This window comes from Aspergillus wentii (genome assembly GCF_001890725.1).
Source record: "Aspergillus wentii DTO 134E9 unplaced genomic scaffold ASPWEscaffold_4, whole genome shotgun sequence".
Classification (NCBI taxonomy): Eukaryota; Fungi; Ascomycota; class Eurotiomycetes; order Eurotiales; family Aspergillaceae; genus Aspergillus; species Aspergillus wentii.
In genome coordinates this window covers 3,444,416-3,461,050 of record NW_024467835.1, presented here as the reverse complement: position 1 = coordinate 3,461,050, position 16,635 = coordinate 3,444,416, and the positions used below count along the sequence as shown (strand labels likewise).

Sequence of the window (16,635 nt, the reverse complement as noted above, 5' to 3'; positions counted from 1 at the left end):
CCACGACATTCCTTATTAGGCTGTTAATAAAACATAACCATGGTTGGTATTCTTGGTTTTCGCTAATTTTCTTTATATCCAAGTTTACTTCTTGTCTGGATTGTAATGTGATTGGCTGTTGTGGAATTTCTCCTGATTAGTCATGGCAAGTTCCATGGATCGAAGGAATGCCCTGCGAAGGCGTCGCTTGTCCCTGGACCAGTTGGACTTCCATCTATGGATGGATGGGGGCTTTATTCTTCATGTGATAGTAGTTATCTGCTGTGTGTGTGTATGTCTGTGGTTGAGGTGATGATTGTAGTACTAAGATAGTGGTATAACAACGAATAGTATAAACCATAGATATATAGAGAATATAGAGAGAGAGAGAGAGAGATGATAGACGATATGTCGAATAATCTGTCAAGTAAGAGAAAACAAAGACTGACTGTGGAGAGATCCACACAAGCAAAGCTGCCTGATTCGATTCCAAACACTGCTTTTTCTCTGTTTTTCGCACTATTCTTTGACCCGCTTTTCTCTTCTTTCTTCTGTCTCGTTAATGCAGTGAATTCCTCCATGAAATGGAAAGGACAAGACCACCTGGAAGACTCAAACATGGGTCTCAAAGCCACAGGGCACAGCACAAAGATTGCTACCGCTTGGATCTTCGAGAACAACGGTAGATCACTTCCCAAACACGGTCATTGTTCCTGAACCTCTCGGTTACTCTGGAACCAGCGTGAAGTGTGCATTGGAATCGAGTCCCACCGGAGCCACCAAGTGCATCGCAAGCCAATGATGTTGAACACAGCTGACAATGACAAGAAAAAGAAGATGTGGTCCGTTGCTCTCGGCCAATGGCACTGTCGATTCCTATCCAGAGATGCTCCATCGCTTGCTTTTCTCTGTCGCTGTCCAATTGCGCTGCTCTGCACAGTCCCATATCTTTGTCCTGCAGCTGACGCAGTTTCTGTCCCACTGTGTCGTGTGTTATAGTCTCGTCCCAGGGATTCTCGTCGTCTTCCCCAGTGCCACGATGGTCGAGACCGTGGAAGTCGTGGCCGGCCGGAAGATGGGAAGAAAGACTTTTCAGTCTGAGGGTTATATAGAGCTCTTCTCCTCGCCGTTCTGTAGCATCCATCAGTCTTTCATCTTTCTTTTTTCATACCTTCGTTCCTTCTTCATACCTTCTTTTGGTGCCATTCCTTCATTCACTTGAACTTTCTTCAATCTTTGCTTGGACAAGCAGCCAATCTTTAAATAGTCCTTCACTCTTTAACACTTCACATCGTGAAAATGTACTTCTCCAAGTCCCTCATGCTGCTGGCAGCCCTCACCACGGGATCCATTGCCCGCCCTCAAGGCCAGGAGCGTCGTGACCTTAGCTCCGACGCTACCCCCAGTGCCACTGCCACTCCCTCATCTTCGTCTTCCTCCTCTGGCGGCAACTCGGCCTGGACCGCGACTCCCGCCAGCGGCTCCTACTCGACCTCTGGCTTCGGCAGCAGCACCGCCAACAGCGGCGACAGCAGCTCCGTCACCTACCAAGGCAACGTCGGCAACCCCTGGGGCAGCAACATCATCGAGGTCTCCAGCTCCGACGCTTCCAACTACAAGCACGTCATGCAGCTCAAGGGCAGCAACACCGACTCCTGGACGGTCGTCTTCTGGAACAAGTACGGCCCCTCCGGCAAGATGGACGGCTGGTACGGCCACTCCGCCCTTCAATTCACCCTCAGCGCCGGCGAGACCAAGTACGTCGCCTTTGACGACGACTCGCAGGGTGGCTTTGGCGCATCCTCGGGAGGCAGCCTCCCCACCGACTCCAGCGGCGGATACTCGTGCACCTGGGGTGAATTCGATTTCTCGAGCAACGGCAACTCGGGATGGTCTGGGTTCGACGTTTCCGCGATCATGGCTCAGAGAGCCGGTGATACCGTGCAGGGAATGAAGATGTGCGATGCGCTGAGCGGTACTTGCTCGAGCATCACCACCAACGCGGGCTCCGTTGACAATGCGTACACCACCGCCGAGACGGATGTTGGTGGCATCGGTGGAAACATTTCCGGTGACGGTGCGGTTCGCCTGGCGGTTGAGATTGACTACAGCGGTTAGATAAAAGTTGTATACGCCTTTGACAGGATATCATACCATCGTTAGACTTGCCTGTATATAACAATTGAATTTGTCTCAACTCATACGTGCGTTAGTAATGGATATAGTAGTGATGAGTAACAGTAATGCCGACGAGAGCAGTAACGATCTGCAGAAATATCTGACTATGCGGCGATTAATCAATCAATTTCTAGAAGACCAGCAAAAGAAACTCTCTGTCTGACTAACGGCATGTCACTGACCTGTCTATTATCTGCCAACACCTACAAGTTATAACATCAACGGCAGGTTACCATCAAGTCCAAAACAAGGAACATCCGTACATCCCAATAACACCGCTAATATACATCCTGACATCATCCAAGATCAAAACGACACTAACCACAAAGTCTGGGGACAAATGCAACCCCTCCGCATCCCCATCATCCCCATACCGGAGGACAGCAGTCCATTGCGCTAGGCCGTGTTTCGGGCCGGGGTCGTTGGGCATTTCTAAGGGGGTAAATTGCTCAGACGATCGGGCGAAAAAGACGGGAGGTAACAACCAAGACGGGATGGCAGAGGTGGATCGTCATCGGCCAGCCATCGGCTTCGCTCACTCGGTCAGCGCTGTTCGGTACGCGGACGCGGCAGGCGAATCGGAGGGGGCGGCGGGGAATTCGGGGGTTTGTCGGGGAATTGTGTCTGGGGATGTCTGGGTCTGGGGATCTGGGGATAGTGGGATGGATGGATGTTGTCAGTATGGAGTATCTCGATCATTCGAGTAGAGTAGATATAAAATGGAGTATACATGTATATCTACATGTATGTTGTATGCCTGCTATATCAGCATGCATGTATAACCTCACCGAGACCGATACTTTGTATAGGCGAAACCCCGTACTCGGATCACCAAACAAACTTCCACCAAGCCACAAGCGGCAGCATTCAGGCCTCATCCGTTCCTGATCCTACCCATTTCCGGCAATTGCCACTTCTCCACCCCCAACTCTGCACCCCCGGTTCTCCTATCATCTGGGGTTGGACGGCCGTGGCATACGTCTGTGCCGTATTGACGCTTCGATTCCATGGAAGCGAAGATGCTATTATACCGTCTCAACAGTATACCCTCCAGGGCAAAGGGTATAAAGGTGTCTTCCCTGTCGTCTGTTTCCTTTCTTCTGTCTGTTTGTTCATCCAGAAGCTGGCCTTCTTTTTTTTCACCATGTTGGACTTTCTCAAACCCAGTCAGCCGTATTTTGGCCTTCGTGGTGGATGGTTGACCTTTTGGGTCACCGTCGCTTGTGCCACTGACATGATGCTTTTTGGTTATGACCAGGGTGTTTTTGGTATTCCTCCTTCTTCCTCATACACAATGAACATGTGCTGATAGTATCCTGTATAGGCGGCGTCATCGTCACCAAAGACTTCCTCGACACCCTCGACCTCCACAATAACGCTACCCTCCTCGGCACCGTCACAGCCATCTACGACGTCGGCTGTCTCTTCGGCGCCATCATGTCCATGATCTGGGGTGAGAAATGGGGCCGCAGGAACTCCGTTCTCATCGGCACAACCATCATGTCCATCGGGGCCATCCTCCAAATCGCCGCCTACGGCGTGCCGCAGATGATCGTGGGACGCATCGTCGCCGGCCTGGGCAATGGCATCAACACATCCACCGCGCCCGTCTGGCAGGGCGAGACGTCGCAGGTGAAATGGCGAGGCAAGCTGGTCGTGATCGAGCTGGTGCTGAACATCGCGGGCTTCTCGCTGTCGAACTGGATCACGTTTGCCTTTTCGTATGTGCCTGGGCCGGCGAGCTGGCGGTTCCCGTTGGCGTTCCAGTTTGTGTTTATCATTGTTCTCTATCTCACTGTGCCATGGCTGCCGGAGTCGCCGCGTTGGCTCATCGCCCATGACCGGCAGGAGGAGGCGCAGACTATCATCGCTGATCTGGAGGACAAGGACGTCAACGACTCGTTCATCATCACCCAGCACACCGAGATTGTCGCTGCCGTGCAGTATGAGCGTCAGCACGCTGTCTCGTGGTGGGATCTCCTCCGTGGCAAGACAGGCGAAGAGGGCAACACCTGTGCCGTCCGTCGTCTCATCCTGGGTGCCGGTGCTCAAGCATTCCAACAGCTAGCAGGTAAGCAGCACCATCCACACATCAAACACCAAGTCTAATATAGCGCAGGAATCAACGTAACATCCTACTACCTCCCCACCGTCCTCATGCAATCCGTCGGTCTATCCGAAATGCTCGCCCGCCTCCTCGCAGCCTGCAACTCCGTCTCCTACCTGCTGGCCGGCATCGTCGCCATCCCCAACATCGAAAAATGGGGTCGCCGCCGTCTCTTCATGATCTGCGCCTTCGGGCAAGGTGTCTGCTACCTCCTCATCACCGTCCTCCTCCGCTTCAACGAAAAGGAAGACTACGGCTACAAAACCCAAGTCGCGTCCGCCTCGGTCGCCTTCTTCTTCTGCTACTACCTCTTCTTCGGATGCGGGTTCCAGGGTATCCCGTGGTTGCTGCCGGTGGAGCTGAACTCGCTGAGTATGCGAACCAAAGGTGCGGCGCTGGGCACAGCGACCAACTGGGCGCTGAACTTTATGGTGGTGGAGATTACGCCGATCGGCATTGAGTCGTTGAAGTGGAAGTTTTATATTATCTGGACGGTGCTGAATTTTGCGTTTGTGCCGACGATTTACTTCTTCTATCCTGAGACGGCGAATCGGGCGCTGGAGGACATTGATTTGTTCTTCCGGGAAAATCATTCGCTCTTTGTGCATAATAACCCCGAGGCGATTTGTGCGCAGCGCCCGGCAAGATATGTCGAGATTGAGCAGGAGCTGGTGAATCGCAATGCGTCGGTGTCGGAGGCGAAGATGGAGGCTGCTGGACTGGAGGGTGTTGGGGAGCACAAGGAGGTTGTTTGATAGATTTAGACTAGACTAGACTATAGAAGAGTCATGATATATTCAATTCACTGTTTATATTCATTCAAGATTCATCGCAAAAGTCCTTTCTGAACAGACAGATTGTGCTGACACTTGGCCAATTAAGTGACCTAACGGATTATTATCCCGGTGTGATATCAATCAGTATACCAAGTCATCGACAAATCATCAAACCAAGCCGAGTTCATATCCCAGCCATCTATTGTCTTATAAATCATGCTATATGCCAAATAATTTTTTCTTTTTGCCAAAACGCCATTAACCACCCACCTGCAAAAAGAACCGCATCATTCATTTCTCAATCCAAGCATCTCCGTCACAGCTCAGTGCCTATCACCAGCACTGTTCATCTAGGCCGAGTGGGCAGGGAGAACGACCTCCCGGTGGCTGAGATCGTGACGGTCCTTGAACAGCTCGGTCATCTCTTCGAGACAGCCGGCAGCGGCAGCGAAGAAACCAAGGAAGGTCTTGCTGGGCGCAAGGACACGACTGAGGTACTCGGGGTGGAACTGCACACCGACGAACCACTTGTGGTCCTTGAGTTCGATAATCTCCATACGCTTGCCGGTTTCGTCCTTTCCGACGAAGGTGAGACCGCCGTTCTCCAATTCTTCGACCATCTCGGGGTTGACTTCGTAGCGGTGACGGTGTCTCTCCCACACCTCCTGCTTCTCACCGTACAGCTTTCGCAGGCGAGACCATTCGGTGCCGGGCTGGAAGGAGGTTGGCCGCTTTCCAAGTCTCATGTTGCCACCCATCTGGGCCTTGTCGATCTCGGGCATGTAAATGATGACGGGCTCCTCGCACTGTTCGTGGAATTCGGCACTTCCAGCCTTGGTCATACCACAGACGTTGCGAGCAAACTCGACGACGGCGAGTTGCATACCGAGGCAGACACCGAGGTAGGGAACGTTGTTGGTACGGGCCCACTGGGCACTCTTGATCATACCTTCGGTTCCACGCTCACCGAAACCACCCTAGAAATTGTTAGATAGGCATAATGAGTCGGACTCATGAAACATACCGGAACAAGGATACCGTTGGCGGTGGACACAGAGTGCCACGCCTTGTAATATTCGGCCGGGTTGGCAGTCTTGTGCTCCTCTTCCAAATGAGTGGATTCAACCCAGATCAAGTTCAGCTTCTTCTTGCAGTGCATGGCCGAATGTTCCAGCGCCTTGCTCACACTCATGTAAGAGTCGTGGAGACTGGTGTACTTGCCAACCAGGGCGATGGACACAGTCTCAAAGATGTGGTCTTGGCTAATAGCCAGACCCTGCCACTCCTGCCAGATGACCTTGCCGTGTTCGAGGTACTTAGGCTCCTTCTTGGTAGTGTCGATCTGAAGGATGTCCTTGATGGTGTTGAGGAAGCCCTGCTGCTCCAAAAGGATGGGAACCTGGTATGTCGTAGAAACGTTGTGAACTCCAACAACCTGATCGCGCTCCACTTGACAGGCATTGGCGAGCTTCTGAATGGTGCTCTCCTCAAGAGGAGTCTCACAGCGGCAGGCGATCAGATCCGGTCTGAGACCAGCACTGCGGACGTCGCTAATAGCTCTTTGGGTAGGCTTGGTCTTTTGTTCCGAGCCGATCAAGGGAACGTAGCTGACGTGGATGGTGAGGAGGTTGTTCTTTCCAGCGCGTCTCTGGAGCTGGCTCATGGCCTCGACGAAGGGTGCACTTTCGATGTCTCCGACTGCAAATTATTAGCGCTGTGAAAGTAAATTGAACCATCACAACTTACCAGTTCCGCCCAACTTGAAGAGGGAGAATATTAGTATAAAATGTACGATTTACCGATTCGTCATCGCAGAACTCACCTCAACTGCAAAATGGTTAGTAACATGACCTAAGTGGTGGTTATTCCGAGAACTTACTGATGCAAACGTCGGGTTCTCTTCCGGACTCATCAACGGGAACCTTGGCGACTCTTTCAACCCACTAATAACAAGTTAAAACCGATCACAGCATTCAATATTGGTATGGGACGAACGTTTTGGATTTCGTTGGTCAGGTGGGGAACGATCTGGACTAGACGGCTGTCAGACAAGCAGAAAATAACCCCAATGTTTGTACCAACCTGTCTTTCCAAGGTAATCACCCCGACGCTCCTTATCAATAACGTGCTGGTAGATCTTGCCGGTCGTGATGTTGTTGTCCCGTCCGAGGGTGACACCGAGATAGCGCTCATAGTTTCCAAGGTCGAGATCCGCTTCACCACCGTCATCTAGAACGAAACACTCTCCGTGTCTTCCATTATGTCAACTTCAATGCGAGCGTAGGAAATGTACCAGGTGGGACCAACTCCAAGGGCTAGACGGAACAGTTAGCGTGGGTAGTTGGAATTGACGATCTGCAGGAACTCACGTTCATAAGACCCGCGTCGAGATTGAGATAAGGATCAATCTTAATGCTGGAAACAGCCAGACCGGCAGTCTTCAACAGCAAACCGCAGCTGCTGGCAATGATACCTTTACCGACGCCGGAGATGACACCTGCAGGGATGAGTCACCGAGGTCGAAAAAACGGGGTTTCAAACAGGACTGACCTCCGGAAACCAAAACGTACTTCATCTTGTCGGTTGAAAGGAAAACAGGGTGAATGGGAATCAAAGATAGCCCTCCTGGTGGAAACCAGGGAGGGGGGGAAGAGAAAAAAGAAGAGCGTCCGATGCGGGCAAAGAAAAAAAATTATGTATATCACGTGGGCGGTGTGTCTAGTCTATCTTATCTCGCTCCACGCGTTCGATTTTGCGGCTTTTGTTTTTTATTTTATTTTATTTTATTTTTATTTTTGAAATATTATGTTCAGATATTTTGTACCAACTGAACGAGTACATGGTACATTTTCTGGAGATTCTTTGTGGTAGTCGATTGTGGTGATATCAGTCGAAGCGAAGCCCCTCCCCCGCCAGATCAGCAGGAAGAAATGCGGTTTTTGTTATAGGGCAGACTTAACTACGTGTTCGAGCAGCTACACGAAAAATAACGGACACAGAATAAGCCAATCACTTATAGCAAATTGAGAGAATCAAGAGAAAAATAATTATGTTACATCTGGATACAAGGGCAAGGCCTGCTTGTGTTGTCACTATCGTCCATAAAATCATCCGGCTGGTCTTTGCTCTTGCCTTTTCCTCCTCCGTTTTCTGGTGAATCCATATAACCAACTCTTTTCCTCGATATTTGCCTCTTGAATCCCACTGGTGATCATGTTCAGCCTGGTTTCAGCTTTATGGTGGGCTTTGGTGCGCCGTAGCAGTTCTCGCATGTTTCTCTCTGCTAGTTTCTCCAATTTCAATTGTAAAGAATCAGTTTCCAACCGATCGTGGTTGATTCACCGTCGTGCTCCGATAGTATATGATTCGTCGCATGCTCGAGCATTCTGATAGCTCCTAAAACACTTGTTCACTCATCGTCCAGTAAATCAATCGTGCTTTTTTCAAGTAAAATTACCTGCTGCTCAGACTCTGCAGCATTCTCTGCATTCTCCAAAAGAGTGTCCGTTGGCGGCATGAAGGCTGCAACCGTGAGAGACAGATGCTTTCACAATTCAAATGACGGAAACCACGCCATGCACTCCACTAAGCATCCCCTACACCTCTGCCTGCATATTCTTTGAACTGTCCACTCTCCCTCAAACTGCGGCATGATCGCCATCCGGGGCCTGGGAACCAGGAGCGCTGCCGTTACGGCCTGGTCGATGTTTCTCTATATACCCGGGATTTGGCCCGGCTCCTCGTGCATCTCTGAGGTAGTAATAAACATTTCCTGCTTCGAGGCACATACCACAGAGAGTCCAGAAGCTGCAAGTGTGGATCATCAATATCATCATACTTAATCGAACCTATATGGAATCGAGGCACTTACAAAGCCAGGAAGGTGAATGCTTCAGCGGCATTCTTCCTTGCACAGGCCCTGGAGGCTGTCCAGACGAACCAGCTGCAAGTGTTGTTGGCTTGAGAAAGGAATATAAAGGCTGCTAGCCAGCTAGAGACGCGCAAGTGAGTGCATCCACCTTTTGACGGATTTTATGGTCCTTGACTTACAGGTATGAGAAGACAACATCCATCGGTAACATGTACCCACGGTTACTTTTCATAAAGGAGAGGAAGAATGCCGGAATATAGAACGCGGTGGTCAGGGCTGCCTGTGATATATAGTAAGTAACAATTATTATGATACTATCAGTATATTGCCTAGGAGCACTTACAATCACCAGTGTGTAGACAACCCGGTAGCCGTCCAAGTGAACAGTAGCCCATGCAGTAAGGCCAAGTACAATGACCGCACTTATCCATTGGAAAAGGCGGGCGAAAAAGAGACCGAAGCGGAAGGCACTTCCCGAGTCAGACATGGTGGCTTTTGCTATTCGTAGACTTATCAAGGATAAAAGGCAGTATTAAAGTCTGGCGACTGCGTACTGTAGATCAAAACCATACTACCGGAGATAGTGACAGCAACTAAGGGCTTATAAGTTTCCAAATCAAACTAGAACCCTCGTGCTAGCCAAGCCCCAGAGCGAGAAACATATTCCATATAGGTGTCATAAATGTTTCTTCCAGCCTATCATGTGTCGCTGGTAGCGATCAACAGCAATAGTTCGATCGGTCTAGATTTGCGGCAAGTAACATACTTCAGACGAAATAAATGTATCAGATGACCATGGTTACGGCCTTGATTAAAAGGGCTATTGCTCATGTACATTTAATTGGCTGCAATTCTATCCAACCACGATTGAAGAATTAAGCAGAAGTCCAGTTTACCAGCCCAGAAAGAACATGTTCAGATGGACTCGCATCCTGCAGAGCGCCCTTGATTGTCGGACCATTCGAGATGCTAATATCAACTCCGGCTGGGCCCACGGTGCCAGTAAAAGCCTGGCTGCCGGTCAGGTCATCTGTCGAGGAATATTCCACGCTGACAACGCCCGTTGCAGGTGGGACGGGATTGGTAACGGTGAGGTTGGCGACCACGCCCTCGTTGGCGAAATGGGCGGTGCCGGTTGTTCCGCCGATGGTTAGGATGGCTTTTCCGGAGGGCATCTGTGGTATATAGTGAGAACAGAATTGGCTGTGGGTGTAAAGGGGTTTATTTACGATGAAGGACTGTATTTCAAATGGCGCAAGGATGTAGAGAAGAGACGAGAACTGTTGGGAGTTTAAATACCCCACGGCGGGGTTGTTTGTTTTCAGACACCCATGATGTCATCGTGTAGATCGCAGCTCCGATAAATACTACATAGTATGTAGGCTTCCATGTTTTAGCTACTCACCTCATAGATTCCCATTATTCACGTGATGATTACTGCCAGTAGTGACATCCCTGTTAATATCCTGCGCGGTAGTTCTGTAGTTTTTCTTGCAAAACCCACTGTCCAAAAAGCATGGAATACAGATATTTTCCTCCCGAGTACAGGAAAAGGTACACCTCTTGTCGCCGCCACCAGCCGACTCTGAGCCATAAACAGAATTGTCAAAAAGCGAAATGACCTGATGTGTTTCGTTGGTTCCCCATAAAGAGCGCGCATGATGCTGGAATCCAAACACCACATCTGGGTCGAGTTCATAGTCGGAGTATCTCCCGCCGAGGTGTCATATTATCGAGCCGTCCGTACCATTGATCTTATTTTTTTTGGGTCGTGGTGATAACTGGTAAAGTTGTTGAAAATTTGAGCAAAGATTTCAAGATTCTCTATGTTTGCGCCGGTATCACAGACCACCTGTCTAAGAGATAAAATCCATAGTCGCGCAATCTTATCACCCATGATGCTTTACTGTTCTGGTAAGTAGGACGTCGCGATTGGATATAAAATGAGTATGGTATGATAGTCACATTAAATCATAAGAGTTTCATAACGAACTTGTACGATGAACTTGCGGGATATCTACTACCGTGATGCAAAGTAGAATGACATTGGCTGATCAAGATATATTTTTGACTGAAGAACAATATGTTAACTACAACTGAGCGTCTAATCAAAGATAAGAAGATGCAACAATTCCGCTCTGATGCCCCACTTAGTCTCTGATGATGTGATGAGCGAATTGACAATCAGGAAGGGGACACTGGATCTACAGGAATAACCTCCACATCTGGTCCTGAAGGTACGGGTGCTTTCCGAACTCAGCGTGGCCAAGTAGTATTGCAATCTCCATCCGTGGCTCGGCAGATCCATTTGATTGACCGATTGGATAATATAGTTGCGCTAATGCAGGTTGACTAGGTAAGCTTGAACGTTTTACAAGTACAGCAGTATATATCGGAGCTTTTCCAAGAAGGATCGGTTGAAAGATACCACACACTTACCGAGTCACGGCGCATAGATACCAGGGGGCTGTTACATAGCAGCACCAGGTACCTAGGTTTCGGTAAAACCTCGGCTCGGCCAGGGGAAATGCATGGGTAGTGTGTATCAGGGTAACAGGACAATACCATTCGTACAGGGGTTCTAACAAGATGTTAATTGAGAGCAATTAATCTATTTTATTTTCGAAAAAATACTCCACAGAGTGAGACATTCCCCAGACGTCTGCTGATAAAGCTGCGATATCTCGCAGTCGAAATCCTATTGTTGTACACGAATCCCATCAAACACAACCTCTCCGGAATATCGTGTTGACGCACCTTTTTTTGGCTGCTTACAGACAGTATGGTTCGGCTTCATCCCCTCCTGCTCGCCGGGCTAGCCATTGTCGCATCTGCCACTCCGAACACAACCGCTCCCTTTGAAAAACGTTGCCGCAGTCTGCCCTCCACTCTGAATGTCCCCAATGTGAACTCGACTACTTCGGAGTTTGTCACGGCCGGCACGACGTTGAACTTCCCCAACGCCGACTCCAGCTGCAGCCGCCCCTCTCAGCACGTCACCGTCGACCTCTGCCGTGTTACCATGCAAGTTGCCACTTCCGCCAGATCTGGCATCGAGATGGAGGCTTGGCTCCCAGTAAATTGGTCGGGAAGGTTCCTGAGCACTGGCAACGGTGGTCTCGGCGGCTGTATTCAATTTGAAGATATTCAGTACGCAGCCTCACTGGGCTTTGCGGCCGTGGGCACAAACAACGGCCACGACGGTGCGACAGGAAAGTCATTCCTCCACAACCCCGACGTCATCGAGGATTTTGCCTACCGTGCCTTGCATACGGGAGTAGTTGTCGGCAAAGAAATCTCCAAGGCTTTCTACGGAAAACAACACGACAAGAGTTATTACCTCGGTTGCTCAACAGGAGGCCGCCAGGGCTTCAAAGAGGCCCAGAGTTTCCCTCAAGACTTCGACGGAATTGTCGCAGGAGCCCCCGCAATCTCTTTTAATAACCTCACATCGTGGAGCTCCTATTTCTACCCCCTGACCGGCCCGCCCACCGCCGACACGTTCGTTCCCTTTGCAGTATGGCCCCTCATCTCTCAGGACATTCTCCGCCAGTGTGATCACCTGGACGGCGCTGTTGATGGTATCTTGGAGTCGCCTGACTTGTGCGACTACGACCCTTCGGGGCTCATCTGTTCAGAAGGTCAAAACAGTTCGACCTGTCTGACGGAGACACAGGCCAAGACCGTGCGCAGCATATATTCCCCCCTCTTAGATGGAGAAGGCAACTTTGTTTACCACCGCATGCAACCAGGTGGTGAGTCCACGGGCGCTGTCGAATCAATGTTCAATGGGCAGGCTTTTGGTGCCTCTGACTGGTGGCGCTATGCCATCTTTAACAACTCCAACTGGAACCCTCTGACTCTCAGCAAAAATGATTTTGCGCTGTCCTCCACTCTCAACTTATTCAACATTGATACGTGGGAGGGCGATCTCTCCGCGTTCCAAGATAGGGGTGGCAAGGTGCTCCACTATCACGGCCAGGCGGACGGCATTATAACCAGCGAAAACTCACCCAGGTACTACAAGCACGTCTCCCAGACGATGGGCTTAGCGCCTGAAGAGCTGGACGACTTCTACCGCTTCTTCCGTATTTCTGGCATGCAACACTGCAGCGGGGGTCCGGGCGCAAGTGTTATTGGTAACGGGGGATTCTCACCAGCGGCCAGTCTAGATCCCGAGGAGAACGTATTGATGGCTATGGTGCGCTGGGTCGAAGAGGGCATTGCTCCAGACTACATTATCGGCACAGCCTGGGTGAACCAAACACAGAGCAATGGGGTGGATTATAAGCGCCGACACTGCCGTTGGCCTTCGCGTAACGTTTACCAGGGTCCTGGCAGCTACAAGGATATGGACAGCTGGGCATGTATCGTGTAAGAAGAGCCATGGCTTCCTCCTTTCGCCGACGAGGAAGTGTCCTTCTGCAATCCTTTCAGCTAGACCATATTCAATTTTGGTCCTCAAACCCCGTGGGTTGCCAAATCGGTGGGTTGCCATAGAATCCGTGTATAATAGCTTCATTCATTGTCTGAAGCACCTAATGCCCTCACCCTCAATTTCATTCTTCGTATAGACAATGCGGGAGTTAATTCTGATGATATGGCTTAATTCCTGATCTACATAAACCTCATATCACAACAATTATATTATTACTTAGAACCCACAAATATAATGACCAATCAATTAAATAACATGAAACGAAAGCGAACCAGAGCGCTAGGGTTGAAACATTCTCAGCCACCGACTCGAGAAGCAGGCTGGCGAAAACGATTAGAACAAAACTGCAGTTTTGGCAATAACACCACATTCATCTCTCGTTACAATTTTGTCGATCTGCTGCCGCGCGTCAGAAAGATATCCTCATAGATGCCTCGGCCAAGTGGGTAGCCTCCAACACTTGGTTCTTAATGACACTAATCAGATAATTGACACCATAGTCCGAGACGGCGTGGACAAGGACATTCTCCCCATATCCGCAATCCTTCTCGTTTGCCACTGCCTCATGATATTCAGCAAAGTCTTCTTTAGTGATGCCATCTTCTTCGGATAGTAGTGCAGTACGCGCAAACGCTTCGGCCTCTTCATAGGATTCAAAGATTTTCTCAATGATCACATCACGAATGGCGCTTCCTTCATCGGCATCGTACTCAGCATCAGCCTGAATAACATAGTACAAGGGCGTGGTCACCCGGTTATCCGGAAGATCGCTACTCAGGCCTCTTGTGTTGGGCGTTGTGTTGATACGAACTCGAAACGTTGTTCCATCATTTGCCACTGCGAGGACGGCTAGCCCTGTTCTCTCGTGGAGGCTGCTGTATTCGAAAACATCCGTGTTCGTCTCATAGACATCGAACCAGTCCCGCTCGTACCCCGCGTCAAAGAGACAACTATGGGCAGCCGCTTTTGCAGCTGGAAGAGAGGTGTATGTTCCTGGAACCCGGACGCTCTCGACCAGGTTATTTGGATTTTTCTTCAGGTGGCTGGTGGTGAGAATAACATGAAAAAGCTGCCGGGGAATTTTACTACGGTGGGAATCCATTTTCAAGAAATGTAAATATTATGATATGTCTTCTCCTCTGGTAACTTGGATTCCCTGCTTCATATGTGCGATTATATATCTTACATGGTTGGTAAACACAGATCAGCTTGTCATACCTACTGTCATATTCACATGGAAATGTCTGGCGTAAGTATGATGACACAATGTGTTTGCTCTATTCTCCGCACTTCATCGCATGGACAACTGCGGGACCGACCCATGGTCAAGACAATCTCGATTCATCTATCGAGAGAATCATCTACACAGTTTATGACGCTCTTTTGCTTTGGTAAACAGTTCCTAATATTTGTCACGCACCCACAAATCTATCTATTCCTAAAACAGGACATGCACAAACCAAGTTACAATGTATATCAGAAATGACATTGGAAGAGGAACCAACTGCGCTTAACACTGGTAGCCCCTTCTATTATATGATATAATTGAACAATTGGCATGGTATGCAAACACTTCATGCGAAAGCAGATGAGAAAAGTTACCCCGCGTGACCATCTTCTATATGCCCCTGACCCCCCAGCACCCTCTGCCTGAGGGTTCCCACCTTCTCTAGTAGTTCGTCCGTTGGTTCCCATATTAGGTCCCACTGAAACAGCTCGGGCAAAGTCAAATGATGCCGCCAACATAATTTATAATAGTACGACAGCAAAAATGGGGATGCAAGAGACGGCATGAAATCTGTCCACTTCCATATAACATCGCGCGCTCGTATCAGCCTCCAAAGGTGCTTTAAATAGCGTTTCATGTTCACCCTCCTATGCTCCCACATCAACATTCCCGGTAAGACTTGTGTCTTCACTCCCCGGTCAGGGTTTATAAATGGCGGGTTGATAGACCCGGCGCCGAGCCTGCCCACCATTGCCCGCGCCAAATATGGAGTTCCCGTCCAAAGGTGGATGCCACTGGTTGCGCGAGGATTGCAGTCGATGGTTACAAGCCTGTCTTCAGTCTCGACAAAGTCCAGCCCGATCTGTCCGTGTAACGGGAATAAACATGCGGCGAGCCGCTCCACATATTCCCTGATTCCTGGATGGCTGCAGGCCTCAAAGTAAACACATGAGCTGCCGTCAATCGTTTCAAGCACAGGGTAGACACCATGTGCCCGCAAGGACCCATGATCAAATACACTATATGAGCAATAGCGCGTTCCGCGAACCCATTCTTGGGCGATGTACCGGGCCTGCTTGCTAACTTGGATGGAGGGAGGAGGGTCCCCGGGTCGAAGATGGTGGACATTTGTACTTGCCCGCCCAAAAACAGGTTTCACAGCCCATTCTATACTTTGATCAAGCTTTTGGATATCATCCATACTCTCGCAAAGGTATGCCATCGGCACATCAAGCCCAAACGCCTGCATGAGTCTGGAAAACTCCCATTTGCTATGCAAAAGCATGATATTTTCCCAGGGAGGAGCGTACAACCGTGCCAGGATCGTCGGGTCCTTAGATTCCGCAAGACAAAACTCTTCCTCGTGTACGGGGATGATAAATTGGATTTCCCATGATCGGACTGCTTCGCTCACTGCTTTGATATACCCCTCAGGGTCGGAACGTGGTGGTGGTACTGTCTTGCTTGCTTTCACCATTCGGGAGAATCGACATACATGATAGCGCATAGGATCTACACAGTACACGTTGTATCCTGCAAGATTCAACTGCCTAGCAAGGTCCAGGGAGACAGGGAAACGGCCATTGGTGAGAAGCACATTTGGCGGCTGGCGGGATAGGCTAGGGGGGTTCTTTTTCAGATGCAGCTTTTCTTTGAACACTGTTGCATGGTTCCCACTCTGTGGCATTGTGGAGCAAAAATGATGTTCTGTGTGTAATTATTTAAACCATAACAAGCTTATAGAGCATGATGGATACGGATGTTGTAATCATAGCACATAATCGAAAGCTGGCTTGATGAGTAGTGGGATGAATTTGCGCATGTTATCTTTTAAAAGGCTGCATTCATATGTTAAATCCATAATTACCTATGCTGGCTATCTCGCAATGACGCATCTTTAAGTCAATGACTTTGTGATGTCTGCTGATTTATTTAAAGTTTAAACTTCACCAAGGTAAGCTATTTTTAACCACTGGAAAGAACATCAGTTCTATAGCTGAAATTCCCCAGATGAACTGGTAATAACCAAGAGATATTACTGCCTGTAGTTAGTCTAAA

At 49.4% G+C, this 16,635-nt stretch overlaps 7 protein-coding genes across 7 annotated transcripts; 3 read left to right on the top strand and 4 right to left on the bottom strand.

Moving 5' to 3' along the window:
• Positions 1-1,278: 1,278 nt before the first annotated feature.
• On the top strand, positions 1,279-2,097 carry ASPWEDRAFT_112345 (putative allergen; the record flags this gene model as incomplete). The annotated part of the gene is made up of 1 exon (XM_040828319.1): positions 1,279-2,097. One exon carries the CDS (start codon positions 1,279-1,281, stop codon positions 2,095-2,097), a length of 819 nt encoding a protein of 272 aa, XP_040689641.1.
• Positions 2,098-3,301: 1,204 nt separating this feature from the next.
• On the top strand, positions 3,302-5,019 carry ASPWEDRAFT_112163 (sugar porter family MFS transporter; the record flags this gene model as incomplete). Its single annotated transcript, XM_040828307.1, has 3 exons — positions 3,302-3,425; positions 3,482-4,228; positions 4,277-5,019. The coding sequence occupies 3 exons, from the start codon at positions 3,302-3,304 to the stop codon at positions 5,017-5,019; spliced, it is 1,614 nt and encodes a 537-aa protein (XP_040689640.1).
• A 371-nt stretch (positions 5,020-5,390) lies between these two features.
• On the bottom strand, positions 5,391-7,615 carry ASPWEDRAFT_172748 (putative CTP synthase; the record flags this gene model as incomplete). The annotated part of the gene is made up of 10 exons (XM_040830969.1): positions 5,391-6,017; positions 6,065-6,738; positions 6,787-6,799; positions 6,863-6,891; positions 6,920-6,983; positions 7,036-7,073; positions 7,123-7,292; positions 7,348-7,355; positions 7,410-7,537; positions 7,591-7,615. The coding sequence occupies 10 exons, from the start codon at positions 7,613-7,615 to the stop codon at positions 5,391-5,393; spliced, it is 1,776 nt and encodes a 591-aa protein (XP_040689639.1).
• Positions 7,616-8,554: 939 nt separating this feature from the next.
• ASPWEDRAFT_533050 (MARVEL domain-containing protein) lies at positions 8,555-9,592 on the bottom strand. The gene is made up of 4 exons (XM_040837868.1): positions 9,255-9,592; positions 9,091-9,191; positions 8,912-9,031; positions 8,555-8,847 (listed from the first exon to the last, which is right to left on the bottom strand). Exons 1-4 carry the CDS (start codon positions 9,396-9,398, stop codon positions 8,679-8,681), a joined length of 534 nt encoding a protein of 177 aa, XP_040689638.1. The 5' UTR covers positions 9,399-9,592; the 3' UTR covers positions 8,555-8,678.
• Positions 9,593-11,693: 2,101 nt separating this feature from the next.
• ASPWEDRAFT_156253 (uncharacterized protein) lies at positions 11,694-13,348 on the top strand (the record flags this gene model as incomplete). The annotated part of the gene is made up of 1 exon (XM_040829701.1): positions 11,694-13,348. The coding sequence occupies one exon, from the start codon at positions 11,694-11,696 to the stop codon at positions 13,287-13,289; it is 1,596 nt and encodes a 531-aa protein (XP_040689637.1). The 3' UTR covers positions 13,290-13,348.
• Positions 13,349-13,518: 170 nt separating this feature from the next.
• On the bottom strand, positions 13,519-14,498 carry ASPWEDRAFT_41184 (uncharacterized protein). Its single transcript, XM_040835495.1, has one exon. It carries the CDS (start codon positions 14,449-14,451, stop codon positions 13,759-13,761), a length of 693 nt encoding a protein of 230 aa, XP_040689636.1. The 5' UTR covers positions 14,452-14,498; the 3' UTR covers positions 13,519-13,758.
• Positions 14,499-14,740: 242 nt separating this feature from the next.
• Positions 14,741-16,414, bottom strand: ASPWEDRAFT_41183 (uncharacterized protein). Its single transcript, XM_040835494.1, has one exon. The coding sequence runs from the start codon at positions 16,262-16,264 to the stop codon at positions 14,948-14,950; it is 1,317 nt and encodes a 438-aa protein (XP_040689635.1). The 5' UTR covers positions 16,265-16,414; the 3' UTR covers positions 14,741-14,947.
• Between the last annotated feature and the right edge of the window lie 221 nt (positions 16,415-16,635).